A 27967-nucleotide genomic window follows, 5' to 3' on the forward strand; every position below is an offset into this window, starting at 1 on the left:
TGGAGATAAATATTAAACCCTAATGTGAGGGTGGCCCTAGTGGCAAGCTAGGCAGCCTGATGGTTTTCTGATGGTACAATCAGAACACAAGAGTATAACAAAAAAGGGATACCGGCGCCTAATAAGTCCAATTAGCTGGATTCCTTGATATCCAGTGAAGATAGTTGAAATTTCAGAATGATCAGCAACCTGTTGATTTTGTGATGGCCAGATGCAGCCTCATTCGTAGGGAGTGGAACATGAAATGAAATGAAAGATGTTTAGTGCAACACAGCTATGTTAATTTATACAGACATAAACTCACAGAACATACCAACAACACAAACAGGACTAATAAACACAGACAGGACTAACAGCCACAAAAGCAAAGCTATATAATAAAATTAGTTTAATATAACTATAATAGATAAAAAGTGGTGGACAATAGCAGGAACGCCAATCCGGTTGGGTAAAACCTGAGTAAAACTCACAGGACGGCAGAAAGTTAAAGGCAATGTACATCAGCTGAGCTGATAAATTCTATCATCCACGTGTAGAGGATTCGCAGGGCTTCCAGATCACCGTAAGCTCTCCCGTGTGTCCTAGTTCCTTACACCCAGAAGCGACGTCTCTGGTGTGCTTCTCCAAGTCCCGTGTCAATTCGTGGCCGGTGGTGACGTCACCGGACGTTACGTCACACGCGGGCGGGACCTTTTGACGATACTGGAAGGGATGGCGATCCCAACTCCTCCGCTACTCCTCACCGTGTAATGATAATCTGCACAGATACTACTTCCCTTTCAATGTCCTGCAATGTCCAACAGTAGATAAAATAGCCCTACGCGTTTCGTGTGCGTACACACACTTCTTCAGGGATAAGAGTAATGTCAGTGATGCCCGGTATTTAAACTCCCGCCCCCAATCTGATTGGTCTGTCAATCATGGCAGCCTTAAAGCAATACCTACTTGGCAGATTGAAAATCACTGAACATTTGATAAGCTTTGCAATTGTATCAACAAAAGACAACAATGACCTAACACATTCACTAAACATAAAAACACATAAAAATATAATACATAGATAAAATTATGATGGCATATAAAACATAAAGCAATATAGCATAATAGCAATAGTGGTTATAAACTAGTAAGGAAAATAAACGATCACAGAAATGCTCCTAACTCAAAATCTATATTAAGACCTTTCGGGGAGAGTGTTTGTAACTCATAAATCCAGTATGCCTCACGCATACTGGATCTTTGTAGCCTATTCCCACCTCTTGGGCTAGCTGGAATAGCCTCAATCGCCTGACATTTCAGTCCATTGGGATTTTTGCTATGATGAGTGAGGAAATGGTGAGATACGCTATGAGTAACGAGTCCCTTTTTGATGTTGTATAAGTGTTCATATACTCGCCTTTGGTATGTTCTGCCTGTCCTTCCTACATATTGTATGCCACAAAGACATTGGAGTAAGTATATGACATAACACGTATGGCAATTAATACATGACCTGATAGGATATTCCTTCTGTGTAACATTTGATTTAAACCTTTTTGCATTACTGCTATATGCACATGCCATACATTTTGAACATTTAAAAAAACCTTTATCTTTCTTATCACTGTGCTGTTTCAGATGGTTAAGTGGACAGCTAGGAGTTAATTTAGATTTTAAATTTGTGGCCCTAGTGAATATTACTGTCGGTTTCGCCGGAAGAATTTCTGCCAAGGTATTGTCCCTCAGTAGAATTGGCCAATGTTTATTAATGATCCGTTTAATCTTAGGCACCATTTCATTATACTGAGTAATCAAAGGCACTTTATCCAGAAACTTATTTTTAGAATCCTTTTTTTTTATATACAAGGAGATCGTCTCTTTTCTCATTGGTCACTTGTTCTATCACTTCATCCAAAAGATGCTCAGGGTAATTCCTATCGAGGAACTTGCACTTCCGTTCCTCGGCCTGAGACAAAAACTCCCTGATATCAGAGCAATTACGTCTCAGGCGGAGGAAATGGGCTTTTGGGATATTTTTCTTCCACAATGGATCATGTGAACTGTTGGCTCTTAAATAGGTGTTAGCCTGCACTGGCTTGAAGAAAGTTTTGGTGTACAAAGTGTTATTAGTGACATATATATCTAAATCTAAAAAGTCAATGTGTTCTGTGCTTGATTTGAAAGTAAATTTAAGATTCCTATTATTATTATTTAAATATGAAAAAAAATTTGTAACTGTGTTTCACCGCCAGACCAGATGACAAACACGTCATCTATGTAACGTTTCCAGAGCACCAGGCTTGCCCCAAAAGGACAGCTGTTCCAAATGAAATCTTCTTCCCAGCTTTCCATAAAAAGATTGGCATAACTTGGGGCAAACCTGGGGCCCATGGCAGTTCCACATACCTGATTATAAAATGTAAAATTAAAAGTGAAATAAGTATGTGTCAAAATAAAATGAATGCTCTCAACCAAAAATTGTTTTCTAGCAGATATTAATTGGGAGGCTGTTTCCAATTTTTGAGACACTGCCCTGCATCCCAACTCATGATCAATGACCGTATACAATGATGTTACATCTGCGGTCACTAATATGTAATTGGGCTGCCACCTCAACTCCCGCAAAATTTGGAGGATATGACTTGTGTCTCTCAAATGGGACCTACTATTTACTACTAGGGGCTGTAAATGATAATCAATAAATTGTGATAAATTAGATGTTAAAGAAGAAATACCTGAAATAATAGGTCTACCCGGTGGTTCAGTGAGGTGTTTGTGTATTTTGGGTATAAAATAAAATAAAGGAGTGCGTGGGTATGGAATAAACAAAAATTCTGCCTCTTCTTGAGTGATGGCCTTATTCTTCAAGCCAGCGTCAAGTAGAGCCTCCAGTTCCACCTTATATTGATCCAGGGGATCATCACAGAGGGGGGGTAAGTGGCTTGATCGTCCAATAATCTATTAGACTCCTTTAGATAATAAGATCTATCCATTACCACTATACCTCCCCCCTTGTCAGCAGATTTTATAACTAACAATTCATTGGTCTCCAATTTTTGCAAGGCCTCTTTTTCTTGTATAGTCAAATTGTCGCCTCTAATTCTATATGATCTACTCGAATCCTCCAGATCCTTAGTGACCATATCGACAAAGGAACTGACTAGATGTCCCTGAGCAAAAGTACTAGCGGATAGGTTAAGTGGTGTCCTCTCTTCAATTGTCCATAGTAACCAGACTGGATTTGTTAAAGGCAGACAACCGGTTAACATTATTCATAAGGTACAAATCACAGTTCAATATTACTGTGCTGGGAACATGGCAAAGGGTAGCTTGGATAACTCGACAGGGAAGAAACACTGGCTTGTTTGGTAAAATTGGATGCTGAAAGCGCCTTTGATATGATAGCTTGAACACATCTATTCAATGCCATGAACCGATTTGGGATTAAAAAGAAGTTTTGTATCAGCTAAGCAGGAGTCATCAAACTCTTAGTCCAAAAGAGCCAAATATGAGTAGCACAACGATTTAGAATTTTTCAAAGAGCCATAAATATATTTTTACAAGTATGGTTGATTAACCGTCATCGCATCAGGCTGTCCCCCCATCATTATTCCCCCCCATCACATCAGACTGCCCCCCCATCACATCAGACTGCCCACCATCATTATTCCCCCCCATCACATCAGGCTGCCCCCCCATCATTATTCCCCCTCATCACATCAGGCTGCCCCCCCCCCATGGCTGCCAACAGAAATCATGGGGCCCGGGACAAATGAAAGGAGCAGGGCCCCCCACCCCCCCGAACCCATAGCATACCCCCCCCCCGAACCCATAGCGCACCTACCACGAAAAAATATCTTTTAGCGCGCAACTTTTACTTAACTGTTTTCTTATTGTGATACAGAAAAAAAACATTACAATGCAACCTATTTATTTTTATATTTTCAACAAAAGACATGTGACTGCCTGCCTGGGTGGCTGAGTGGGTGGGTGGATGACTGGGTGGGTGAATGACAGTAGAATGACAGTTGGGTGAATAACGGTGGGTGGGTGAATGATGGTTGTTTGACGGTGGGTGGGTGAATGACAGTGGGTGGGTGGGGGAATGACAGTTTAATGACAGCGGGTGGGTTGGTGAATGACGATGGGTGGGTGGGTGGTTGAATAAGACAGTGACTTGGGAGACAGTGACTTTGACAGTGACTGGGTGGTTGGGAGACAGTGACTGGGTGGGTGGGAGACAGTGACTTAGACAGTGACTAGACAGTGCCTTAGACAGCGACAGGGTAGGTGGGTGGGAGACAGCGACTGGGTGGGTGGGAGACAGCGACACTGGGAGACAGTGACTGGATGGGTGAGAGACAGTGACTGGGTGGGAGACAGTGACTTAGACAGTGACTGGGTGGGTTTGGGTGGTAGACAATGACTGGGTAGGTGGGTGGGAGACAGTGACTTGGGAGACAGTGACTTTGGGTGAGAGACAGTGACTTGGGTGGGAGACAGTGACTTAGACAGTGACTTTGGGAGACAGTGACTGGATGGGAGACAGTGACTTAGACAATGACTGGGTTTGGAGACAGTGACTGGGTTAGACAGTGACTTGGGAGACAGTGACTTGACAGTGACCTTGGGTGGGTGGGTGAGTGAGTGGGAGACAGTGACTGGGTGGGTGGGGGACAGTGACTGGGTGGGTGGTAGACAGTGACTGGGTTTGGGTGGGAGACAGTGACTGGGTGGGAGACAGTGACTGAGTGGGCGGGTGGGTGGGAGACAGTGACTGGGTGGGCGGGTGAGTGGGAGACAGTGACTTTGGGAGACAGTGACTTAGACAGTGACTTGGGAGACAGGGACTAAGACAGTGACTGGGTGGGTGGGAGACAGTGACTGGGTGGGTGGGAGACAGTGACTGGGTGGGAGACAGTGACTGGGCGGGTTGGTGGGAGACAGTGACTTAGGGTGGGAGACAGTGACTTTAGACAGTGACTGGGTTGGGAGACAGTGACACTTGGGTGGGTGGGAGACAGTGACTTTTGACAGTGACCTTTGACAGCGACTGGGTTTTGGGGGACAGTGACTGGGTGGGTGAGGGATTTGGGAGACAGTGACTTATACAGTGACTTAGACAATGACTGGGTGGGTGGGAGACTGACTGGGTGACAGTGACTGGGTGGGTGACAGTGACTGGGTAGGTGACAGTGACTGGGTGGGTGACAGTGACTGGGTGGGTGACAGTGAGACAGTGACTGGGTGGGTGACAGTGACTGGGTGGGTGGGTGACAGTGAGACAGTGACTGGGTGGGAGACAGTGACTGACTGGGAGACAGTGACTGAGTGGGTGACAGTGACTGGGTGGGTGACAGTGACTGGGTGGGTAACTTAACGTGACTTGTAAACGGTGCTAACACACCAAATAAGTGAAATAAAGGTGCAATATACTTTAAAATAAGTGAAAAAGGTGATCTCTAATAAATTTCTCAACCTTCCAGGAATATGTATAGATTCCTTTACGAGATAGCTTGTCCAGGGTAGGAAGGAAGCGACGATATCAGGGATTCACCAAAAAATAAAGAACATATAATAGTGCAGTAAATCAAAACAACTTGGATAGCAGGAAAACTTGGCTATTTAGAAATGCCTACTTACAGCAGGTCAGATTATAAACAGCATTGTCTACACCACTGGTAGAGATGGGTCAAAATCTTCTAAATAGGGACAGGTTTTCAGCAGGGAGTATATTCAGATCAACTCTCAGACAGGAGATGGTGTAAGGTGGATGTCATGCAAAACAAGGGCAGACCATGGTACAGATCGAAATAAAATTTATAATGGAAAAACAACAAAAGGCATAAGAATCGTACTCACAATAAGTAGGTGGGTGGGTGACAGTGAGACAGTGACTGGGTGGGTGACAGTGACTGGGTGACAGTGACTGGGTGGGTGACAGTGACTTACCTTGACTGGGTGGGTGCAGCTTGCCGCCGGACTCTTTCCCCTCCTGCCCCCGATATCCCTGTGGCAGCTGCCTGGGAGGGGAGGTGGGCTTGGGGGTGCAGGAGGTGGGCTCGGGGGGACCACGGGAGGTGGGCTCGGGGGGGGGGGGACCATGGGAGGTGGGCTCGGGGGGAGCGCGGGAATCTGGCGCGGGAAGCTGGCTGGGGGGGAAGCAGGCCGCAGGATTAGCTGGTACTTCCCCCCTCTGTCTCACGTTTTTTGCGGCCCTGACCTGCTCATGCGCGCCGGGACCTGCGCGCCGGGACCGCTGGGGAATCGCCACCATTTTTCGCCACACACTTGCTTCTCCGCCGCCCACGCGCTTGCTCCCGCATCGCGCCTGCCCCGCAATTCCTGAGGAGAGCCGCACAGACGTGCCCCAAGAGCCGCAAGTGGCTCGCGAGCCGCGGTTTGACGACCCTGGGCTATAGAAACCTTATACAGTGACCCACTTGCCGGAATCGTTACAAGTTCAGGGAAGTCGGAATGGTTCAATCTGCAGAGAATAAAAACAAAAAAAACGGCGCCTCCAAAAAGAATTACAGATATAGCCTGACCAAATATGAAGTCCAATATGGCTGAGTAGAAATCCAAAGTAGAATCTTCGATGAAGTCTCATGGAAAGACAAACAAACAAATAAGACAAACACAAAAAAGAAAAAGATCATAGTGCAACTAAAAACAACTAAAACAAATAATCACTGATAAGATTAACAAGAGAATAATTACAAATTTAATGCAAATGAATTAAAATGAATATAAAAAACAACAAACACTTGATTGTTGGGCTAGAGACACTAATAAAGCGATGACATCCGGTAGGGATAAAATTGAAACCCTACTTACAGCAAAGCTGCTAGGTATAAGCCCGTAGCACAATGTCCTGGACTGGAACCGGAGCCTGGTAGTTAGTTGGTATTACGCAGCCTCTAGAGATCCACGATGCCGGGGACTGCCGCTGCTAACACTCTCACAGATATTGATATTGAAGCATATCCTCACACGAGTGCACTCATTGGAATTAATAATGAAGGCTGTGACCCGCTGCGATTGGTTGAGATCCACGCCGCCTCCCTCTCGCGCATCACGATGCACCGCAAGCCCCGTCTGGCAGTGAAGGGGGGAAGCAGTTTAGTCCACGCGGTGCGAGTCCAGTCCTAGAGGTACAGCGCGGCTTGACCCCGTTGTCTCTTTGCGTGCAGGGTCGCCCAGTTTGACCTTTGGCCATGAGGGTGAGGTGTTTCTACGTTGCAGAGCCCCGGGGCCACCGCGTGGACTAAACTGCTTCCCCCCTTCACTGCCAGACGGGGCTTGCGGCGCATCGTGATGCGCGAGAGGGAGGCGGCGTGGATCTCAACCAATCGCAGCCCCAACATTGCATACTGTACGTGTAACTAATTTACCCAGCTACTACTAAATGAATAGGAAGGCTATAAGTGAAACGCTGTTGCAATAAATCTCCAGTTATGCCAAAATCATGTATACAGCTACAAGTGAGAGATTACAAACACCAATAACTTAAAGCTGCAAACATTATTAATTCCAAAATAGAGTAAAATTCAGTGCCGAGGATTCCAATGCATGGAAAAGCACTATACCAGGAGTATATATCATAGGCACTAATTAGAGAAGCAGTACTCCGATTATGCCAAACTGACATGGGGAAGGACAGTGCAACTAGCAATTCTTTTCGAATAAGGCTTAGATTGATGTAAGGAGGAATGGGGTGGGGGGGGAGTGAAATGGGGTCCCTTGTCTGAATGAAAGCGTAGATTAACCTTACAGATAATAGTGAAGGTAGGTATTATCAATAAATAGGGAGAAAAAGAGAATATATTCCTCTAGAAATCTTTAGAGTATCTAACCCTCAAAATATATGAGACAGTATACCCAAGATGTCAACCTATAGCCCAATAGTTGATTATATCAACAAGTGAGTGGACAACCCGACAGAAGGAGACAGTGCCAAACCAGCATATCACAGGTGGTTTCAACAAATTTAAAACATGCAGTAGATGACTGATTGCCAAGGTTAAACCACCAGATGTTGGGGCAACCCTCTGTATTGCACCAACATCCACTTTGTTCCAGTAACTGGAATCATACAATTCAAGGGTGTAGCTATAGCAATCTTGTGGTAAGCTGCCGAGTGATGCATCACTCCTGAATGAAAGGGATCAGATCTATCTCTTCATTGAGACCCAGGGGCGTAAGACTTTTAATTTGAAAAATCCAAAAAGTATCCCTCTTGAAAACAAACAGAGCCTACCTCCTCCTATAACTCCCAATTTGACATGTTCAATAGCCTTTGCTTTGAGGCCTTTGGGATTACATCCATGATATGTGAGGAAATGTCGATACACACTGTGTTTCATGAATCCTATGTTAATATTCCTGATGTGTTCTTGGCTTTATTTTTGTTAAATAAATCATGACACGGTGTAATATGTCATGTGTTGTTGTTCATCTGAGGTTGTATTTACCTAATTTTTAGACCTGCTAAGGAACAGATTATTGTTATGTTGTCCTGATATGTAAAACCATAGAATTCAAAGAGGGTGTACTTTCTTTTTCTAACCACTGTGTATATATTAGGTCCAGAAATAATTGGACACTGATACAAGTTTTGTTATTTCGGCTGTGTACCAAAATAAATTCAAGTTACAGTTAAATAATGAATATGGGCTTAAAGTGCAGCCTGTCACCTTTAATTTGAGGGTATTCACATCCAAATTGCAGGAAGGGTTTAGGAATTACATCTCTTTAATATGTAGCCCCCTCTTTTTCAAGGGACCAAAAGTAATTGGACAATTGACTCAAAAGCTGTTTCATGGACAGGTGTGGGCTACTCCTTTTTTATTTCTTCATCAATTAAGTAGGTAAAAGGTCTGGAGTTGATTCCAGGTGTGGCATTCTCATTTGGAAGCTGTTGCTGTGAACCCACAACATGCGGTCAAAGGAGCTCTCAATGCACGTAAGACAGGGCATCCTTAGGCTGCAGAAAAAAAGAAAATCCATCAGAGAGATTGCAGGAACATTAGGAGTGGCCAAATCAACAGTTTGGTACATTCTGAAAAAAAAAGAACGCATTGGTGAGCTCTGCAACACAAAAAGGCCTGGATGTCCACGGAAGACAACAGTGGTGGATGATCGTAGGATCCTTTCCATGGTAAAGAAAAACCCCTTCACAACATCCAGCCAAGTGAAGAACACTCTCCAGGAGGTAGGCTTATCATTATCCAAGTCTACCATAAAGCGAAGACTTCACGAGAGCAAATACAGAGGGTTCACAAAAGGTGCAAACCATTCTTAAGCCTCAAGAATAGAAAGGCCAGATTAGACTTTGCCAAACAATATCTAAAAAAAGCCAGCCCAGTCCTGGAACAGCATTCTTTGGACAGAGGAAACTAAGATTAACCTGTATCAGAATGATGGGAAGAAAAAAGTATGGAGAAGGCTTGGAACGGCTCATGATTCGAAGCATACCACATCATCTGTAAAACACGGTGGAGGCAGTGTGATGGCATGGGCATGCATGACTTACAATGTCACTGGATCACTAGTGTTTACTGATGATGTGACAGAAGACAGAAGCAGCCGGATGAATTCTGAAGTGTATATGGATATATTGTCTGCTCAGATTCAGCCAAATTCAGCGAAGTTGATTGGACGGCGCTTCACTTTACAGATGGACAATGACCCAAAACATACTGCGAAAGCAACCCAGCAGTTTTTTAAGGCAAAGAAGTGGAATATTCTGCAATGGCCAACTCAATCACCTGATCTCAACCTGATTGAGCATGCATTTCACTTGCTGAAGACAAAACTTAAGGCAGAAAGACCCACGAACAAACAACAACTGAAGACAGCTGCAGTAAAGGCCTGGCAAAGCATCACAAATTAGGAAACCCAGCGTTTGGTGATGTCCATGTGTTCCAGATTGAAGCAGTCATTGCCTACAAAGGATTCTCGACAAAGTATTAAAAATGAACATTTTATTTATGATTGTGTTAATTTGTCCAATTACATTTGAGCCCCTGAAATAAGAGGACTGTGTATGAAAATGGTTGCAATTCCTAAACGTTTCATACGATATTTTTGTTCAAGCCCTTGAATTAAAGCTGAAAGTCTGCACCTATTGCATCTCGGTTGTTTCATTTCAAATCCATTGTGGTTGTGTACAGAGCCAAAATTATGAAAATTGTGTCAGTGTCCAATTATTTCCGGACCTAACTGTATATATATATATATATATATATATATATATATATATATATATATATATATATATATATATATACACACGTGTATGTATGTATGTCTTTATTTATATAGCGCCATTAATGTACATACACTGGCGACACACTTTATTCGAGCTCGGCTAGTCCCACGAATTCGGGTATACTCGGGTGTATTGAGGTTTGTGACTGTTTTCTGCCCGAGTGCATTGCGTTATTTTCCAGGCAGGGATTGAAGCATTTTATTCCCGCTGGCTGCAATACTGCACAGTATATATATATATATATATATATATATATATATATATATATATATATATATATATACTGCATTACAATTCATGAATTTATGCCATCTGGTAGACACGCGAAGCATTGCAGCCTATTAAATCCTAATCATTATCATTTAACAGATCAGCCGCCCGTCAGCCAGGCATGAACCATGGCTGGGAAGGCAAACGCCACGGGGCTTGTCTGAGGTGAGGAGCGGCGCATTCCAGGTATCTGCCAGGTACATACTGGGTATTTGCTCGAATAAAGTGTGTCGCAGCAGTAGCTCTTCACAGTAGTAATACACGTGACAATCATATAAATAACAAATAATACAAATAACAGATCATGGGAATAAGTGCTTCAGACATAAAAGTAACATTTAGGAAAAGGAGTCCCTGCTCTGAAGAGCTTACAATCTAATTGGTTGGAGGAACATACAGATACAATAGGAGGGCATATTGGTAAGTGCGTGTGGGGCAGTCAGTGAGAAAGTTTTAAGGCGGGAGAGGGCTTTAGATACAAAGGAGGTAGAGAGAAGACATCCTTGAGCAGAACGCAAGAGTCGGGATGGTGCATAACGAGAAATTAGGGCTGAGATATAAGGAGGGGCAGAAGAGTGTAAAGCTTTAAAAGTGAGGAGGAGAATGGAATGTGTGATACGGGATTTGATAGGAAGCCAGGAGAGGGATTTCAGCAATACAGGCGCTTGAGCAGAACGCAAGAGTCAGGATGGTGCATAACGAGAAATTAGGGCTGAGATGTAAGGCGGGGCAGAAGAGTATAAAGCTTTAAAAGTGAGGAAGAGAATCGAGTGTGAGATGCGGGATTTGCCAGGAGATGGATTTCAGGAGGTGAGACGCTGAGACAGATTTAGGAAAAAGTAGAGTGATTCTGGCAGCAACGTTTAGGATAGATTGTAGGAGAGACAGGTGAGAGGCAGGATGGCCGGACAGCAGGAGGTTACAGTAATCAAGACAGGAGAGAATGAGGGCCTGTGTCAGAGTTTTAGCAGTCGCGCAACAGAGGAAAAGGCGTATCTTTGTGATATTGCGGAGGAAAAAGCAACAGGTTTTAGATATGTTTGGAATGTGAGAGGAGAAAGTGAGAGAGGAGTCGGGTATGACCCCCAGACAGCGTGCTTGCACTACTGGGTGAATGATGATATTTCCAACAGTAATGTGGAAGGAGGTATTGGGGCCAGGTTTGGTATCAAATATGAGGAGCTCTGTTTTTGCCATGTTAAGATTAAGTCGGTAGAGAGCCATCCAGGATGATATCGCAGAGAGACATTCAGAAATTTTGGTCTGTACAGCAGGTGTAAGGCCAGGGGTCAAAAAGTTAATTTGTGTGTCGTCAGCATGGAGGTGATATTGGAACCCAAGAGATGTGATTAAGTCAACAAGGGAGAGTGTGTAAATAGAAAAGAGTAGTGGTCCCAGGACAGAGCCCTGGGATACCCCCATAGAGAGGTTGATAGAGGAGGAGGTGTTAGCAGAAGAGACGGTGAAAGTACGATGGGAGAGGTAAGAGGAGGTCCAGGATAGAGCTTTGTTACGAATGCCAAGAGTATGGAGAATGTGAAGGAGAAGAGGGTGGTCCACAGTATCAAATGCTGTAGAGAGGTCGAGTAGTTTGAGCAGAGTGCAATGACCTCTGTCTTTGGCAGCATGGAGGTCATTAGTTATTTTAGTGAGGGCTGTTTCAGTGGAGTGAGCAGGGCAGAAGCCAGATTGTAGAGGGTCTACGAGAGAATAGGTGTTGAGAAAATGAAGCAAGCGAGAGAATACAAAACATTCAAGGAGTTTATAGGCAAAAGGCGGGAGGAAGACAGGTCGATAGTTAGAAAGACAGGTAGGGTCAAGCTTGCTGCTTTTGAGAAATGGTATGACTGTTGCATGTTTGAAGGAGGAGGGAAAGGTACCAGAGTAGAGGGAGGAGTTAAAAATGTGCATGAGAATAGGGATAATAGTAGGAGCAAGAGGTTTTAGGAGATGGGAGGGAATGGGGTCAAGAGGGCAAGTGGTAGAGTGAGAAGAGGAGAGCAGCAGTGCCACATTCTCCTATATGACGGCGGAAAAAGTGTCAAGGAAGGCAGGAGGAGTTAGGAAGAGGTGCAGGTTAAGAGGAGGAAACAGAGGGGATGTCCTGACGTATGGATTCCACCTTTTCCTTGAAATAGTCAGCAAAGTCCTGAGGTGAGATGGAGGAGGAAGAAGAGACAGCTGAGGGTGGTCTGTGTAGGGAGTCAAAGACAGAGAGGAGTCGACGTGGGTTAGACTTGTGTGTGTTGATTAGTGAAGAAAAGTAGGTTTGTTTAGCCTGAGAGAGGGCTAAGTTGAAACAGGATAGCATAAATTTGTAGTGACGGAAGTCTGCGACAGTGTGAGATTTCCTCCAGAGGCGTTAAGAGGAACGAGTGCAGGAACGCAGCATGCACGTGTGGGAATTTAGCCAGGGTCAGGGGTTAGAAGGGCTATAACGACATAGAGAAAGTGGGGCATGTAGATCAATTGTGGAGGACAGGGTAGAGTTGTAGTTCCTGACCAGGTTGTCAGGGTCTGGAGCAGGGCTGATAGAGGAGAGAGGAGCGTAAAGTGGAATCAAAAGCTGGTAGGTTAATAGAGTAAGGGTCTCTGCAGAAACATGGGGTAGATGGAGATGGAGAAGGGGAGAAGTGAGAGAGAGAAAATGAGATGAGATGATGGTCAGGGGGAGGAAGGGGGGAAATGGAGTCATCAGAGAGAGAAAAGTTTTTTTAGTGAAAACCACGTCTAGGTAGTGGCCATCCTTGTGGGTGCTGGCTGCAGTCTTGTGGGTCCTGCGAGCCAATAGGATGCCACAACATTATCCATTGGTACCTCTAAATGCAATTGCCATTTAAAACCCATTGTAAAGCAGAAAGTAATGCCAGTACCATAAGAGTAACTATCTGGGGGCAAGTGGAGTCTCTGGAGCTAACTTGAATTAGAATGAGTGGCTCAGTGAGTAAAGACACTGACTGGCACTGAGTTTGAAACAGGGGAACCTGGTTAAATTCCTGGTGTCAGCTCTTTATGAACTTGGGCAAGTCACTTTATCTCCCAGTGCCTCAGGCAACAAAAACAGATTGTAAACTCCATAGGGCAGGGACCTGTCTCTGTAAAGCAGTACACAAAACTAGAAGCGCTATACAAGAACATGCTATTATTATTACACCCCTGGTTACAATAGCGTAAAAGAAAGGGTGGTCAAAATGTCAGGATTGCTGCTATCAATTCTATTTTGCGATGTTGGACCCCGAAATCTAACTAATTTAGCTCCTTGGAGGTTGACATCTCTAATTCAATAGATTTGTTTTCTTTGATAAATATGGTGCTGCTTTCTTGCTCCAATTTTGCTGCTAGGATAACAAAAAGCCCCGATCACTGTATTAACCACCAATGTTGCAGTGTCCAGCTGAACCTGGCCCCTCCTGACTTGTCTACACTAATGATTCCAATGTGCACTAGTCTTTTGTCATGTATGTGTAGCCCCCTGTAAACAGCACGGGCTATATCTATCTTCCTCCTACTGTGATAAGTCATGTTAAGGGCAGGCACTAGTAGTTATCGTGGGTTTTCCCCCTTCCTAGCCCTGCCCTGAGTGGTAGACGCAGGCCCCTGACTCTGCTGCAGGCACGAGACAGAGGGGAGGCTCTGCTGACATCATTAGGGGTGGGGCTGACTCTATATTTAGCAGCCGCTCCTGTAAGTGACAGTTCTGTTAGTCCTGGGCTAGTTCGAGTCCTGTTCTGTCCGAGGAGTTGGAGGAGGCAGTGCGGTCTCACCTGTGCAGCCGTACAGGAGCAGAGAGAGGAGCGGAGAGACTCAGGCACTTTCAGTAGAGCTAATAGCACAATAGACCCAGTGGACCAATGCCCCTCACTCCCGTGCCGGGGTGATGGGGAGAATCCAGTCTCCACCAGATGCTAACCTCTGAGGTGGGCTGCGGGGTATTGACGCCCCAGCCCAGACCATCCTGTCGGAGGAGAGACTTGGAGGAAATAGAGGAGGAGAGTGAATAACGGGGCTTTGCTGTTGTTGTTGTGGCTGCTGGTCGCCACTACATTTGGAGTCGCTGATCTGACCAATAAAGAGACTATACTTTTATACAAAGACTGTTGTGTGAGTTTGGAGCATTCAACCCCTGGATCAGGGAGGTTCTTCTGTACAGGTCCTTTCCCATATTCCTGGGAGTATAGAAGATGGAGGCACTGCACCACTAAGAAAGCATGGAGGCTACCACCCCCAGAAGCCTGGTCCTGTCTCCCCAATAACAACGCGGGAAGCTCAGGCCCTCCTGTTCCACGCAGGTATGCACCACCACTACGCATGTAATCTGCCCTCTCGCACCCTAGACACCACAGATGAGTCTAGGGGGGGGGGGAATAAGGGTTACATATGTGCTGTGAAATGCACATTACCTTACATGTTTCCTACAATTTAGTCAAATATGGAAACTATCAAGGACCACTGTGCTTCATCTCACTTCCTTTACAGCACAATGCTGGCCTCTTCAGCAGGAAAGATGTTCAAATGCAAAACTTGACTTTGCTACAAAGTACAATCTACAGTGCATCGCATTTTTAAAACAAAAAAATATGCAAATATGAAAGAAAATTCAGTATTTGACAGATAAAAAATGTGGTTCAATTTCATTATAGCTTTCTACTTTACCAGCATATATTTTGCACGTATTATACAAAACTACATACAGTATAGGGGTCAAATTTCTTGGATTAACCTCTACATTTATGCCTGATATACAATTTCCTGCTGCATGTGTCATCTGGAACTGGAAATGTTTTTCCATGGAAGGATCAGTAGTCAATTATACCTAAATACTGCCACCTTGTGGTTTTTATTGCAAACATTTTTGGTGTAGTGATGTATTTTAAAACAAAGTCCAGGCTCCTAAATAAAAGCATATTTGTAGGTATCATTTCCCATAGAGCTGGGCAGATCAAAATTACTTTATGTGGTACTGTAATTAAAACTCCCTGTATCAGCAATGTCTTATACAGTATGTAGGAAATGGGAACCGTGTCCTAGAACAGCCTTTCAAGATACTTCAAGATTTATGGTAAAGGTAGTAAAGTAAATACTTCAAGATTTATACCGTAGTACACTACCAAATGTATACAAAAATAAAGTATTCATTGAGCTTGAACATCCCCGGGGACATGCAAAAACTATTGGAACTCAATTTTGAGTTTAAATGGCAGCCCAGGTCCATCAAATACCTAGGGGTGAATGTCACAAAACAGATAACATCCCTATACCAAGCAAATTATCCCAGTCTGATAAAGACCCTAAAAAAGGAACTACGTGACTGGTCAGCATATGGCATTTCATGGCTAGGCAGAATTTACAGTGTTAAGATGAACATTCTCCCCAAAATACTGTACTTGTTTCAAACTCTCCCGATACCCGTAGTAAGGTCCGAGATTAAGGATTTACAAAATTCAATAACATCATTTATTTGGAAAGGCAAAAAAGCCACGGATCAAAGCAGCAATTATGCAGAAACCTAAGGAGGCGGGGGGTCTGGCAGTGCCATGCTTGTTGGCCTATTATAAGGCAGCTCAGTTGTGCCAAATTACGCAGTGGCATGGGGACCCAGAGCTGCGCCGGTGGGTGTCACTGGAGAGGGAGTTGTGCGCCCCACTAGAGCTCAGAGATCTCATCTGGTACCCCAAAAAAAGAATTAAGGCTATAAAAGACCCATTGGCATCGGTGGTCAACTCGCTCTCGGTCTGGGAGGTGTCCAAATATAGCTACTCATTGACCTCTAAACACACACTAATGGCCCCTTTATATAGTAATCCGGATTTTGCTCCTGGACTAGAGGGGAAGAATTTCCAGATCTGGCGACAACGGGGGGTTCACAGATTAAAGGACCTGGAGGGCAGCAACACCATCAAATCATTTGATCAATTGAAGTCAGAAACAGACATTCCTAACAAAGAATTTATTAGATACCTCCAGGTCTGGGCATTTTACAACAAACACACGGTGAGACCACCCTTAACGAATTTTGAAAGGCTCTGTGTGCGGGGAACTGACACACGGGGACTGATCTCCACTCTATACAGACAGGTGGTCGGTACTGACAAAGATGACATAACTAGACCCAGATTCATGAGTTTATGGGAATCAGACCTACAGGAAACACTAGAGGACGAGGACTGGACGGAAATATTCAAGGCGGCCGGCAGCAGCTCCATCTGCACGACATTGAAGGAGAACTCATATAAGGTATTGTTGAGGTGGTATCTCACCCCAGTCAGATTAGCTAAATTTATTAAAGGCGCTTCCCCGCTCTGCCCACGGCAGTGCAGGGAACAGGGGGATCTGGTACACATGCTGTGGTCCTGCCCGAAGCTTATGCCAGTTTGGCAACAGATTCGAGATTGGATACAGAGGATCTTGGGCCTCCAAATTCAGCTAGACCCGTGGCTGTTCCTCCTAGGCAACCCCACTGACGAAGTCTCGAGAACAGGGAACAAATTAATAGCACATTTTGCAACAGCTATGCGGTGCGAGACCGCAGCATTGTGGAACCAGAACGCAATTCCATCAATAGACAAAATTAGAAATCGAATTTGGTTTGTATGCCAGATGGAAAAGTTAACGAGTCTGGTTAACGATACTGGCGAAAAATTTGAAAATGTCTGGCTGCATTGGCTAGCCCAGACTGACATCCCGGGGCTGAGTAATGCCACCATCTGGCTTTAATAGGACAAAATGAGTTCTCCTTGGATGCACAGACAAGGCGACAGAACAGACTCATAGGACTGACGGTAGCCCCCCCCCCCCCCTATAGGGAGCTAGGTCTAAGCTGAAGCTTGTAAACCCCAATAAGCGGGAGAGCCACAATACCAAGGGCAGGTGGTGCCCGTCCGACAGAAGAGATCCAGGAAGCGAATGGGAGCGCCTCCTCAACCCCCCCCCCCTCTCACCTCCCCATATCCCTCTACCTGTCTATGTCCTGTCGTCTTCCCTTCCCTCTGTCTGTTAAATGTGGTATGTCTGATGTTGAGTCTGTCCGCCAGGACAGCGCAATGTAATGTGTTTGTATGACTTATACCTGAAAATAATAAAAAGAAAGTTGAAAAAAAAAAAAGTATTCAAGCTGGTATCAATAACCTGTACAAGAAACCTGGGTGTTCCAAATACAGAACGTGTAAAAAGTTCCTTCCGAGGATTCCTTGACAAATGCAAGAATGGGAGAAACATTTTTTAAGTTACTTGCGCCTAAATTGACATTTGACACTTGCACGGTGGTTCTGTTTTGATATGACATTTTCAGCTAGGTTTGCCACTTTTTCATTAGCAATCGCTGTTCACTTGAATTGCTCTGATTAGTGAATTTACTAACTCATTCAGTTGCAAAACTGCCGCTCGCAGCTAGATAATTGCAAAACAGGTCAGTGGCTCTTTTCCACCAATAGCACTGCAAATGTTACTTTGTGAGAGTTTGCGGGTTCAGTTGGCCAGGACAAGGTCAGTTGGGACTAGGTTATAAAAGGGGGGGCTGTACAGCAGTTTCAAACCTTTTTTGCAGTTCCCGCCCTTCTCCACTATAGAAGATGTAGCCCTGTTTCCCCCTAAACAAGATGACTACTGGTGCTGCCTTTACCTGTTGGCTCACAAGGAGCCTGAGCCTCTGCCACGGAGAGCCTGAGGTGCAATAATAATGAGATCGGTGCAGCGCCTCCACCTGAGAGATATCCCAGCGTAGTGGGAGGAGCCCCTCGCAGGACCAATTAACAATACTAACGCACACAGAGTAAAATAACAATACCTTTACTTGGCAACATATCTTAACAGCTCTATAATGATTACTAATGGTACAACTACACTTCAGCCCCGCACAGCCGTGATCCACCACCATGTAGCCCACACCGTGTCCCAAGAGTCCCACTCCCAACCCCCAATATGTGAGACCGCGCGGCCCACTATGGAAAGTGTAGTAGTGGTTGGTGCACTTGCTGGAAAAGGTACCTGCCGGGTGGTCCAGCACTCGGACATGCTGACGGGACAACAGATGATGATCCGCCGATCCAGCGATGTCATCCGTGGCGAGTCCACCTCTGCGTGGGGTGGTGTCCCGCTGGAGTGTCCCACCGTGATGATAGTCTCTGTGTCTTCCAGTGTGGTCTGATCCCAGAGCACAATTATCAGGGATGGCTTGCTTAGCAGCTGTGTCCCTAACTACTCAAATAGCTAATGGGGCAGGGTCCCTAACTAAGGGCTGTCGCTATAGCAGCCACAATCTACACTTATGAATCGGGGCCTAACAGGGGCCTAGGGGGAAATCTGGCCTAGTGCAGAGGGTCACAGATCCCTGCACACATACCTCCTCCCCTGTCTGTGTCCCAGCTCCGACTGCCTCTTCTTCCTGAGCGCGCCAAAAGTATCTCTCTCTCTAGCAGGGTATCCGGCCGCGCTATTGACTCCCAGGTGTCAGGTGATACTCCAATCCCTAAGCTCTATGGGGCTTGTAGTCCCCGCGGAGCCTCTCTATATGGACTGCCTCGTGCGCTGCCTAACCTGTGCCTGCGCAACCCTGAAATGGCTGCCGCAGCTCTACTGCACACGCGCGACCCTCGCAATGCGCCTGCGCACTGGCAACTTCGCGGCGCCCTGCAAAAGGAGCCACCAGCAAACCCGTCGCCACCCACAACATCCCTCCCACAGCCGCGGAGGAATGAAGGGGAAACAGGGGAATTGGGGAGCCAGAGGGGGACCTGGCTACAAAGATAATAATATTTATTCATGCAGTTGCAGTAAAAAGACGAGATGGTTGGTGATGCTGTATTTGCTCGGTTATAGGGCAAAATAAGTCGAGCCTCTAATTTTAGTAGCAGCTGGATTATAAAGCGATGTTTTTTTCAATTTAACTTTATTTTCAAAAATATCGCCTATCAATAAGGCCAATACGGTAGATTCTAAAAATGTGAGTCTGACACAAAGATGTTTTTCCCAAGAGAAAAAAATGTTTATTATCGAGCAACAGCGTCAATACAAGTAAATAGCCAGGTTTACCTTTTGTGTGCAGGACAAAACAGTCGTGAATGCTACTCGCTGGTTAAGACAAGGAACCTGCACACACGCTGCAATACTTACACCTTTTTCCAAATCAGTTTGACTAAATCACTCACAGCACGCTCAGAGCCTGCTAACGCCCCACCCTAGCTTCTTTGTTCTAGAACTGTCCAGCCATAATATTATCCAGTCCTCTTCAAGGCCCGTGTGTGTGGGAGGAGTATCTGTGTTTCATTTCAAAGATAACAGCACACGAGTCTATGTAACTGTTCTGTAATGTAATTGTTCCTCCTGCTTCCTGCCTCTTGTATCGCTGAAGCAGTAACTCATCCATTGCTGATTCACACTGGAGCAGTTTAAAAACAAACAGTCTCACTTCTTACCCATAATCCTTTTCGGTTAAAGTCTAGGGGTCTCAAGTCCAACCTAGTTACTGTGTTTTCTTAAAAGAAAATGTTTTTGCTTTTGACAATGAATGTTCTAATTTGGGATTTATTTAAATATGTATTAATTTGTAGCCCCTTTTCCCCATACTAAAGGAACAACCAGTGCTGCTGTTACCTGTTTGGCTACCAGAAGGCATGAACCTCCGCCACTGGTAGCTTGGCCTGTCACTTGTTTGCCTTGGTGCAGCGCCTCCACCTGCGAGGGATCCCAGCGTAGTGTGATGAGCCCCTCACAGGAACCAATATTAACAGTAATTACACACGCAGGTATATAATAACGGATTTTACTGAACATACGTCACAGCAGCCTGTACCACACAGGTATACCACATACCAGATATATATATATATCTCAACTGTAAATATTTGTTCGTTTGCATGTCTTAGGCAGGTCTGCAACCCTGTCTTTCACCATTATCACCCAGCACACAGCACTTCCACTGCAGCAAGGGATTCTGGGAAATGACATGCAAATGAGCACACAGTGCCACCTTTTATCTCAAGCTCCTATTACAGAGCCACCCTTAAGCCAATGCATGCTGCTTTAAACACAGCTTTTAAGCAAAGGCTGGGGTAAGATGCAAAGCCAGTAAACCCACTCACAGAAATGTTTCAACCTTGATGGGTATCATCAGTGTGAGGTTGGTTGCTGACTCTGCTGGTTTGAGATTAAGAGTAGGTATTCACCACACTTATTAAGGTTATGGTGGGTAAAAAAAGTGACAAACCCCTCCACAGTAAAGCATATAGCAACTGTAAATGTTACTGTATGTTCATTTGCATGTCTTAGACAGGTCTGCAACCCTGTCTTTCACCATTATCACCCAGCACACAGTACTTCCACTGCAGCAAGGGATTCTGGGAAATGACATGCAAATGAGCACACAGTGCCAGTACCTCTGGATGAGTGTCCCCCCAAAGTGCATTGGGTGCTAGACACAATACCATGATGTCCTTCCTCAATGTCTGGCCCAACCAAAAGTGTATGGAGTAGCGCTACCCCATGAAATGTTGGTGCACTTAGGTGAGGTATCTGCCCGGGTACTCCGGTGCCCGGGTGCTGCTGAATAATAAACAGGGATCTGCTGATCCAGCGACGTCGTCATCCGCCTCTTCATGGGGTGAACTCCCGCTAGAGGGTCTCACCGTTGAGTCACTGATAATACAGTGAAGATCTGGTCCGCAATTCACCGCACGGCGCCTTCTCTGATGCCTATTACTATCAGGCTACTGGGGAAATGTCCCCAGCTGGAGGCTTTTCCCTGATGCAGCCACAATCTAAATGTGAGTGGGGCCTATCTGGGACCTAAGGGGTAAACTGGGCCTAGTCACTGACACCCAGAACCTACCTTATCCTTCTGTGTCCTGGCCCCAACTGGCGTGGTCCAGCTGAGCGCGCCAAATGTATCCTTTCTATCTCTGCCTACTTTGCTGCAGCCCTATTGGCTGTGCTTCGCCACATGGTGCATGCCCTAGAGCATGCTGGGACTTGTAGTCCCTTTGCAAGCCTAATCACTGGCTGCCGCACTCCCTATGCCCTGAACATGCGCGGGACATCTATTGTGCATGCGTGACTTTCAAATATGGTCGCTGCGGAGCTCCAAGCACTGGAGCGCTCTCTTAACTGTCCGCAGTCTCGGGCTCCTGTGCCAGGTCCACCTGCCATCCCGGTGGCACCCGACGTCTCCTGGCAGACTCCCCCCCTTGACGCGCCCGGACCAGGAGGTAAACGCAGGTCGGGGCTACATATTGTTAATAAAAAACATATGGTCCTTATAGCATAGGTCAATTGGCGCATGACGGTTATGAATTAGTTTATGGGTTTAATAGTTATGCTCTTGGCTGGGAGGCAGAGTTTTTTTTACTAAGGTTATTCTGTTATTGCTTATTGCTGGAAGGTAAGGGACAATTATGTTTATATATTTGTCTTTTGAGTTTATTCATAAAAAATGCTGTGGCCATTACCACCAATTCAATTTATTCGGTCTCTTTATTTAATGGTAAGGTGAAGGGGTATGTGTGTCCTGGGCGGGATACAATAGTACAGTGAGCAAACAACTCAAGATAATTTCTTCCAACAGTATACATTAATATAACGAATACAATCGTAAGCAAAACCTCAAACCAGAGTATTAGACCTTTAGTGGAGAGACAACTCACCAAGCTCTGTTAGGCAGAATAATCCGCTTTCTAGGGTGCACTGTACCAGCTCTGTGTTGCCTTACCAATTGTACTTTATTTACTGAGATCTTAAAACTTTGAGTGCCAACATTGCTGTGAAACAGGTGTTTGGGGCTCAAGAGATTTCAAGTACAAGCATACCCCGGTTTAAGGACACTCACTTTAAGTACATTCGCGAGTAAGGACATATCGCCCAATAGGCAAACAGCAGCATGCGCATGCGCCTGTCAGCACGTCCTGAACAGCAATACCGGCTCCCTACCTGTACCGAAGCTGTGTGCAAGCGGGGAGACTATAGAGCCTGTTACAAATGCGTTATTTACATCAGTTATGCACGTATATGATGATTGCAGTACAGTACATGCATCGATATGTGGAAAAAGGTAGTGCTTCACTTTAAGTACATTTTCGCTTTACATACATGCTCTGGACACATTGCGTACGTTAATGCAGGGTATGCCTATAATCAGTACTGCAGCAATCATAGGGCTATGTGTCCATCACATCTTAGCCAAATTCAAATGCTTCTGACTACAACAAAGACCTCTTCCCAGATGCACAGGTTGGCTGTAACAGTTTGGAAGATATCATGTTCCCACAATGTCACAATGCTATCTGTTCAATGGCACACTTTCGGGGCAATGCCAAAAAGTGTTTTCTAAACTCAAAAAGTGATATCCCACATCAAAAATAATCATTAACAAAAAGAAATAAAGAAAAGAAAATTATTTGCCCAATTAGAATTTGGTGCCAAAAGAGTGTGCGTCTACAATCACCATTTAAAACAGATATAAAACATGAAATATTATTCAAATGCAATAAAAAAAAAATAGTCTTAACCTTATTCTGGTGCAACACCAACATCCTTATTATTCACTAGCAAGCTATTAATTTCAAATAGCAGTACTACTGCATAATAGCAATGTAGCAATATAGACCATAAATGTTATAGATGTTTACACTGTCTGATGAGGACCTCCCGTGAGACTGTTCCATAAATGTATTATGCTACCCAACTAAAAACATTATTATGCCAGTATCTGTACTGTATGCCAAATCCTTTCAGCTACACATCACTAGTACTAGTAGGTTACACTTATTGAGGCAGAGTATTAGTTTACAACAATAAGATCTGGTCATAAACAACTATATATGCCTTTAAGGAGTTTATAGCTATAAATATGTGTTATAGTGATAAAAGTGTAGAATGTACAATAGTTAGTGTACGTAAGTCAGTTCCTGTCTCTAACTCAAAGTTATTGATTAGATTTTGTTTATTTGACATATTGTGAATTATCATATCATATCATAGTATCATACAGTATGACACATTTTCAAGTGTGGTTTATTAATAAGAAAAAAATAAATAAAGTCCATACGTCAGAACATCCCGTCTGTTTCTTCCTCCCATACTACACCTCTTCCTAACTCTCCTCCTGCCTTCCTTGACTCTTTTTCCACTGTCTCAGAGGAGGATGTGTCACTGTTGATCTCCTCTTCTCCCTCTACCACTTGCTCTCTTGACCCCATTCCCTCCCATCTCCTAAAACCTCTTGGTCCTACTATAATCCCTACGCTCACACACATTTTTAACTCCTCCCTCTACTCTGGTACCTTTCCCTCCTCCTTCAAACATGCAACAGTTATACCATTACTCAAAAACAGCAAGCTTGACCCTACCTGTCCTTCTAACTATCGACCTGTCTCCCTCCTGCCTTTTGCCTCTAAACTCCTTGAAAGTCTTGTATTCTCTCGCTTGCTTCATTTTCTCAACACCTATTCTCTCCTAGACCCTCTAAAATCTGGCTTCTGCACTGCTCACTCTACGGAAACAGCCCTCACTAAAATAACTGATGACCTCCATGCTGCCAAATACAGAGGTCATTACACTCTGCTCATATTACTTGACCTCTTCGCAGCATTTGACACCGTGGACCACCCTCTTCTCCTTCACATTCTCCATACTCTTGGTATTCGGAACAAAGCTCTATCCTGGATCTCATCTTACCTCTCCCATCGTACTTTCAGTGTCTCTACTACTAACACCACCTCCTCTATTGATCTCTCTGTGGGGGTACCCCAGGGCTCTGTCCTGGGACCTCTTCTTTTTTCTCTATACACACTCTCTCTAGGTGACCTAATAACATCTCTTGGGTTTAAATATCACCTCTACGCTGACGACACACAAATTTACTTTTCAACACCCGACCTTACACCTGCTGTACAAACCAAAGTTTCTGAATGTCTCTCTGCTATATCATCCTGGATGGCCCTCCGCCGCCTTAAACTCAACATGGCAAAAATAGAACTCCTCATACTTCCTCCCAAATCTGGCCCTACTACCTCCTTCCACATTACTATTGGAACTACGATCATTCACCCAGTAGCCCAAGCACTCTGCATAGGGGTCACACTAGACTCCTCTCACATTCTCCTCTCACATTCTCCTCTCACATTCTCCTCTCACATTCAAAACGTTTCTAAAACCTGTCGCTTTTTCCTCCGCAATGTCACTAAGATATGCCCGTTCCTCTGTTGCTCGACTGCTAAAACTCTGACTCAGGCCCTCATTCTCTCCCGTCTTGATTACTGTAACCTCCTGCTGTCCGGCCTTCCTCCCTCTCACCTGTCTCCCCTACAATCTATCCTTAACGTTGCTGCCAGAATCGTTCTGCCCCTTCCTAAATCTGTCTCCGCGTCTCACCTCCTGAAATCCCTCTCCTGGCTTCCCATCAAATCCCACATCTCACACTCCATTCTTCTCCTCACTTTTAAAGCTTTACACTCTTCTGCCCCTCCTTACATCTCAGCCCTAATTTCTCGTTATGCACCATCCCGACTCTTGCGTTCTTCTCAAGGATGTCTTCTTTCTACCCCCTTTGTATCTAAAGCCCTCTCCCGCCTTAAACCTTTTTCACTGACTGCCCCGCACCCCTGGAATGCCCTTCCCCTCAGTACCCGACTAGCACCCTCTCTATCCACCTTTAAGACCCACCGTAAGACACACTTGATAAACAAGCATATGAATAGCACTGTGGATAATACTGGACACATGATATAAAGCTTAGCCCCCTGCAGACGCACTTACCAGAACTCCCTCCTACTGTTTCTGTACGTTCTCCCTACCTACCAATTAGACTGTAAGCTCCTCGGAGCAGGGATTCCTCTTCCTTAATGTTACTTTTATGTCTGAAGCACTTATTCCCGTGATCTGTTATTTATATGATCTGTTATTTATTTGATTACCACGTGCATTACTACTGTGAAGCGCTATGTACATTAATGGTGCTATATAAATAAAGACATACAATACAATACATACAATAAGTACAAACATGACTCCACACATTTTTATCAACATACTTCTGTGTTTTTGTTATGTATTTGTCCGTAATTGTGTTACCATATAGGGGGAGTCATAGGGGTTAGCACAACATTTCAAGTGGGAACATTTCAAAGGGAACAGTTATAAGGGACTGGTAGAATTATAAAGGTTACAACAAAAAAAAAAAACAAAGATGCCCAAAGCTTATTTATTTATTTATTTATTTATAAAATATTTTACCAGGAAGTAATACATTGAGAGTTACCTCTCGTTTTCAAGTATGTCCTGGGCACAGAGTAAAACAAAATAATACATGGTTACAAATACAGTTACATAAATGAACAAGGTATACATTATATACAAGACATTGCATGCACAGTTAAAGAAAATATATATTATGAGCGTATGAAACAGTTACAGACCAGATTAAAGTGTGAGACAGCCTTAGATTTGAAAGAACTTAAGCTGGTGGTGGATATGAGAGTCTCTGGTAGGTTGTTCCAGTTTTGGGGTGCACGGAAGGAGAAGGAGGAACGTCCGGATACTTTGTTGAGTCTTGGGACCATGAATAGTCTTTTGGAGTCTGATCTCAGGTGATAGGTACTGCATTAGGTAGGGGTGAGGAGCTTGTTCAGGTAGCTGGGTAGCTTGCCCAGAAAGTATTTGAGGGTGAGACAGGAAAGGTGAACTTTGCGCCTAGACTCTAGTGATGACCAATCTAGTTCTTTGAGCATTTCGCAGTGATGTGTGTTGTAGTTGCATTGGAGAACAAAACGACAAATTGAATTGTAGAGGGTGTCAAGTTTGCTAAGGTGGGTTTGAGGAGCCGAGCCATATACTATGTCTCCATAGTCAATCATTGGCATTAGCATCTGCTGTGCAATACGCTTTCTGACCAGGAGACTTAGGGAGGATTTGTTCCTGTAAAGTACCCCTAGTTTGGCATAGGTCTTGGTTGTCAGGGTATCAATGTGCATCCCGAATGTTAAGTGGGAGTCAAACCATAAGCCCAGGTATTTAAAACTAGTGACAGGTGTTAGGGTGGTGTTAGCGTTGGTTCTAATCAGGAGCTCAGTCACTGGAAGCTTTACAAATTTAGTCTTGGTCCCAAATACCATTGTTACCGTCTTGTCAGTGTTTAAAAACAAGCTACTTCCAATGTGACAAAAATACACAGTGCAATACCTATATATTCTCTTGAAAAAGGGTAATTAAGTTTAACCCTTTTTCCAAAGCATCTTAAGCCGGCTGCAACTTTCAAGGCATGACCGTTAAAAGTGCGTATGCGCATGGTCATACGCTCGACTTGATCTTCGCACAGGGGGTATCAGTTGGGGAGGAGAAGTTTTCCTTACCCCTATGGACAGATCATAGGATAAACTAGGCTCAGATTGAAGGCCCCCGCTACCCCTTAAACAGATTAGTGGTCTCGAGGCAGCTTGGGTACCGCCTAGGAGGCTGCTTGAGCCCATTAGGTTTAGGGCTGCCCTTGGGGCCGATTTGTCCTCATTTTTTCCAGACAACAATGTCTCTGTCTGTGTTGGAAAGAACTTGCCTCTCCATGCAGCCATGTACAAAACTGCCCCTCTTCATAGAGTGCTTGCTCACAGATCCATAAATGTGCCATGGTATTCTCATGACTTCTTGGACCTTTGGCAGGCTCAGAGTGAGAAAAGCCTATGTTGCCCTGAGGATTGACTCCACAAGGAATTGTCCAGCAGACCTCTTCAGGATATTGAGCAGCCTGGTTTATCTAGACTACTCCTCCATCGTGGTTTGTCCAACTCAGGAGCGATGTGTTGAATTTCATTGATTCTTTGATGATAAGATCACTAAATCCGTGCCGCTAATCATCACCCAATAGATCCCATGGCCCGACTCATCCCACAGGCAAAACTTGTCTTGGAAGAGCTCAGCATCATCTCAATCCCGGATTTCCTCTCAATCATGGCTGGGGTAAAAATGACTACTTGTGACTTGGATTCCTGTCCATCATGGCTCCTGGAAGAGACCAGTGATGTACTTGCTCCATGGTTTATGTAGATCATCAATAGATCTCCCTCAGTGAGGAAGGTGCCTTTGGCCTTAAAAAAGGCACTGATGTGTCCCCTGTTGAAGAAAGTGGGTCTAGGTGTTAATGTTCTCGCCAACTATTGTCCAATCTCCAACCATCCAATAGTAGGGAAAGTGTTGGAGAAGTTTGTTTTCACCCAGCTGGAAGATTGTCTGGAAAGGGTTGGCTTCTTTGATCACACACAGTCTGGCTTTAGAGACTGTTATGGAACTGAGCCAGCCTTAGAATGCATGGTAGATGGTTTATTGATGGCCAAGGACAAGGGCTGTATTTCTGACCTTGTCATGTTGGACCTCACAGCGGCCTTCGACACGATTGATCATAGGGTTGCGTTGCACCACCTGAGGGACTTGGCTAATATCGATGGGACCACATTACAATGGGTTGCCTAA

General features: G+C 44.7%; 1 protein-coding gene across 1 annotated transcript; it reads left to right on the top strand.

Annotated features, from left to right (window-relative positions):
* Window positions 1-18338: 18338 nt before the first annotated feature.
* Window positions 18339-27967, top strand: LOC142490726 (uncharacterized). The gene is made up of 4 exons (XM_075593142.1): window positions 18339-18582; window positions 19714-19811; window positions 23549-24397; window positions 27620-27967. Exons 1-4 carry the CDS (start codon window positions 18339-18341, stop codon window positions 27965-27967), a joined length of 1539 nt encoding a protein of 512 aa, XP_075449257.1.

This window comes from Ascaphus truei, chromosome 3 (assembly GCF_040206685.1).
Source record: "Ascaphus truei isolate aAscTru1 chromosome 3, aAscTru1.hap1, whole genome shotgun sequence".
NCBI lineage: Eukaryota > Metazoa > Chordata > Amphibia > Anura > Ascaphidae > Ascaphus > Ascaphus truei.

What these genes read in the sequence shown, in the direction of transcription:
- LOC142490726 (XM_075593142.1), top strand. Translation starts at nt 18,339, where the DNA reads ATGATTACTAATGGTACAACTACACTTCAGCCCCGCACAGCCGTGATC. An exon ending in ATAACAGCACACGAGTCTAT is followed by an intron (nt 19,812 to 23,548) that starts GTAACTGTTCTG and finishes AAATAAATAAAG; the next exon opens with TCCATACGTCAGAACATCCC. An exon ending in CACCCGACCTTACACCTGCT is followed by an intron (nt 24,398 to 27,619) that starts GTACAAACCAAA and finishes CCCCTGTTGAAG; the next exon opens with AAAGTGGGTCTAGGTGTTAA.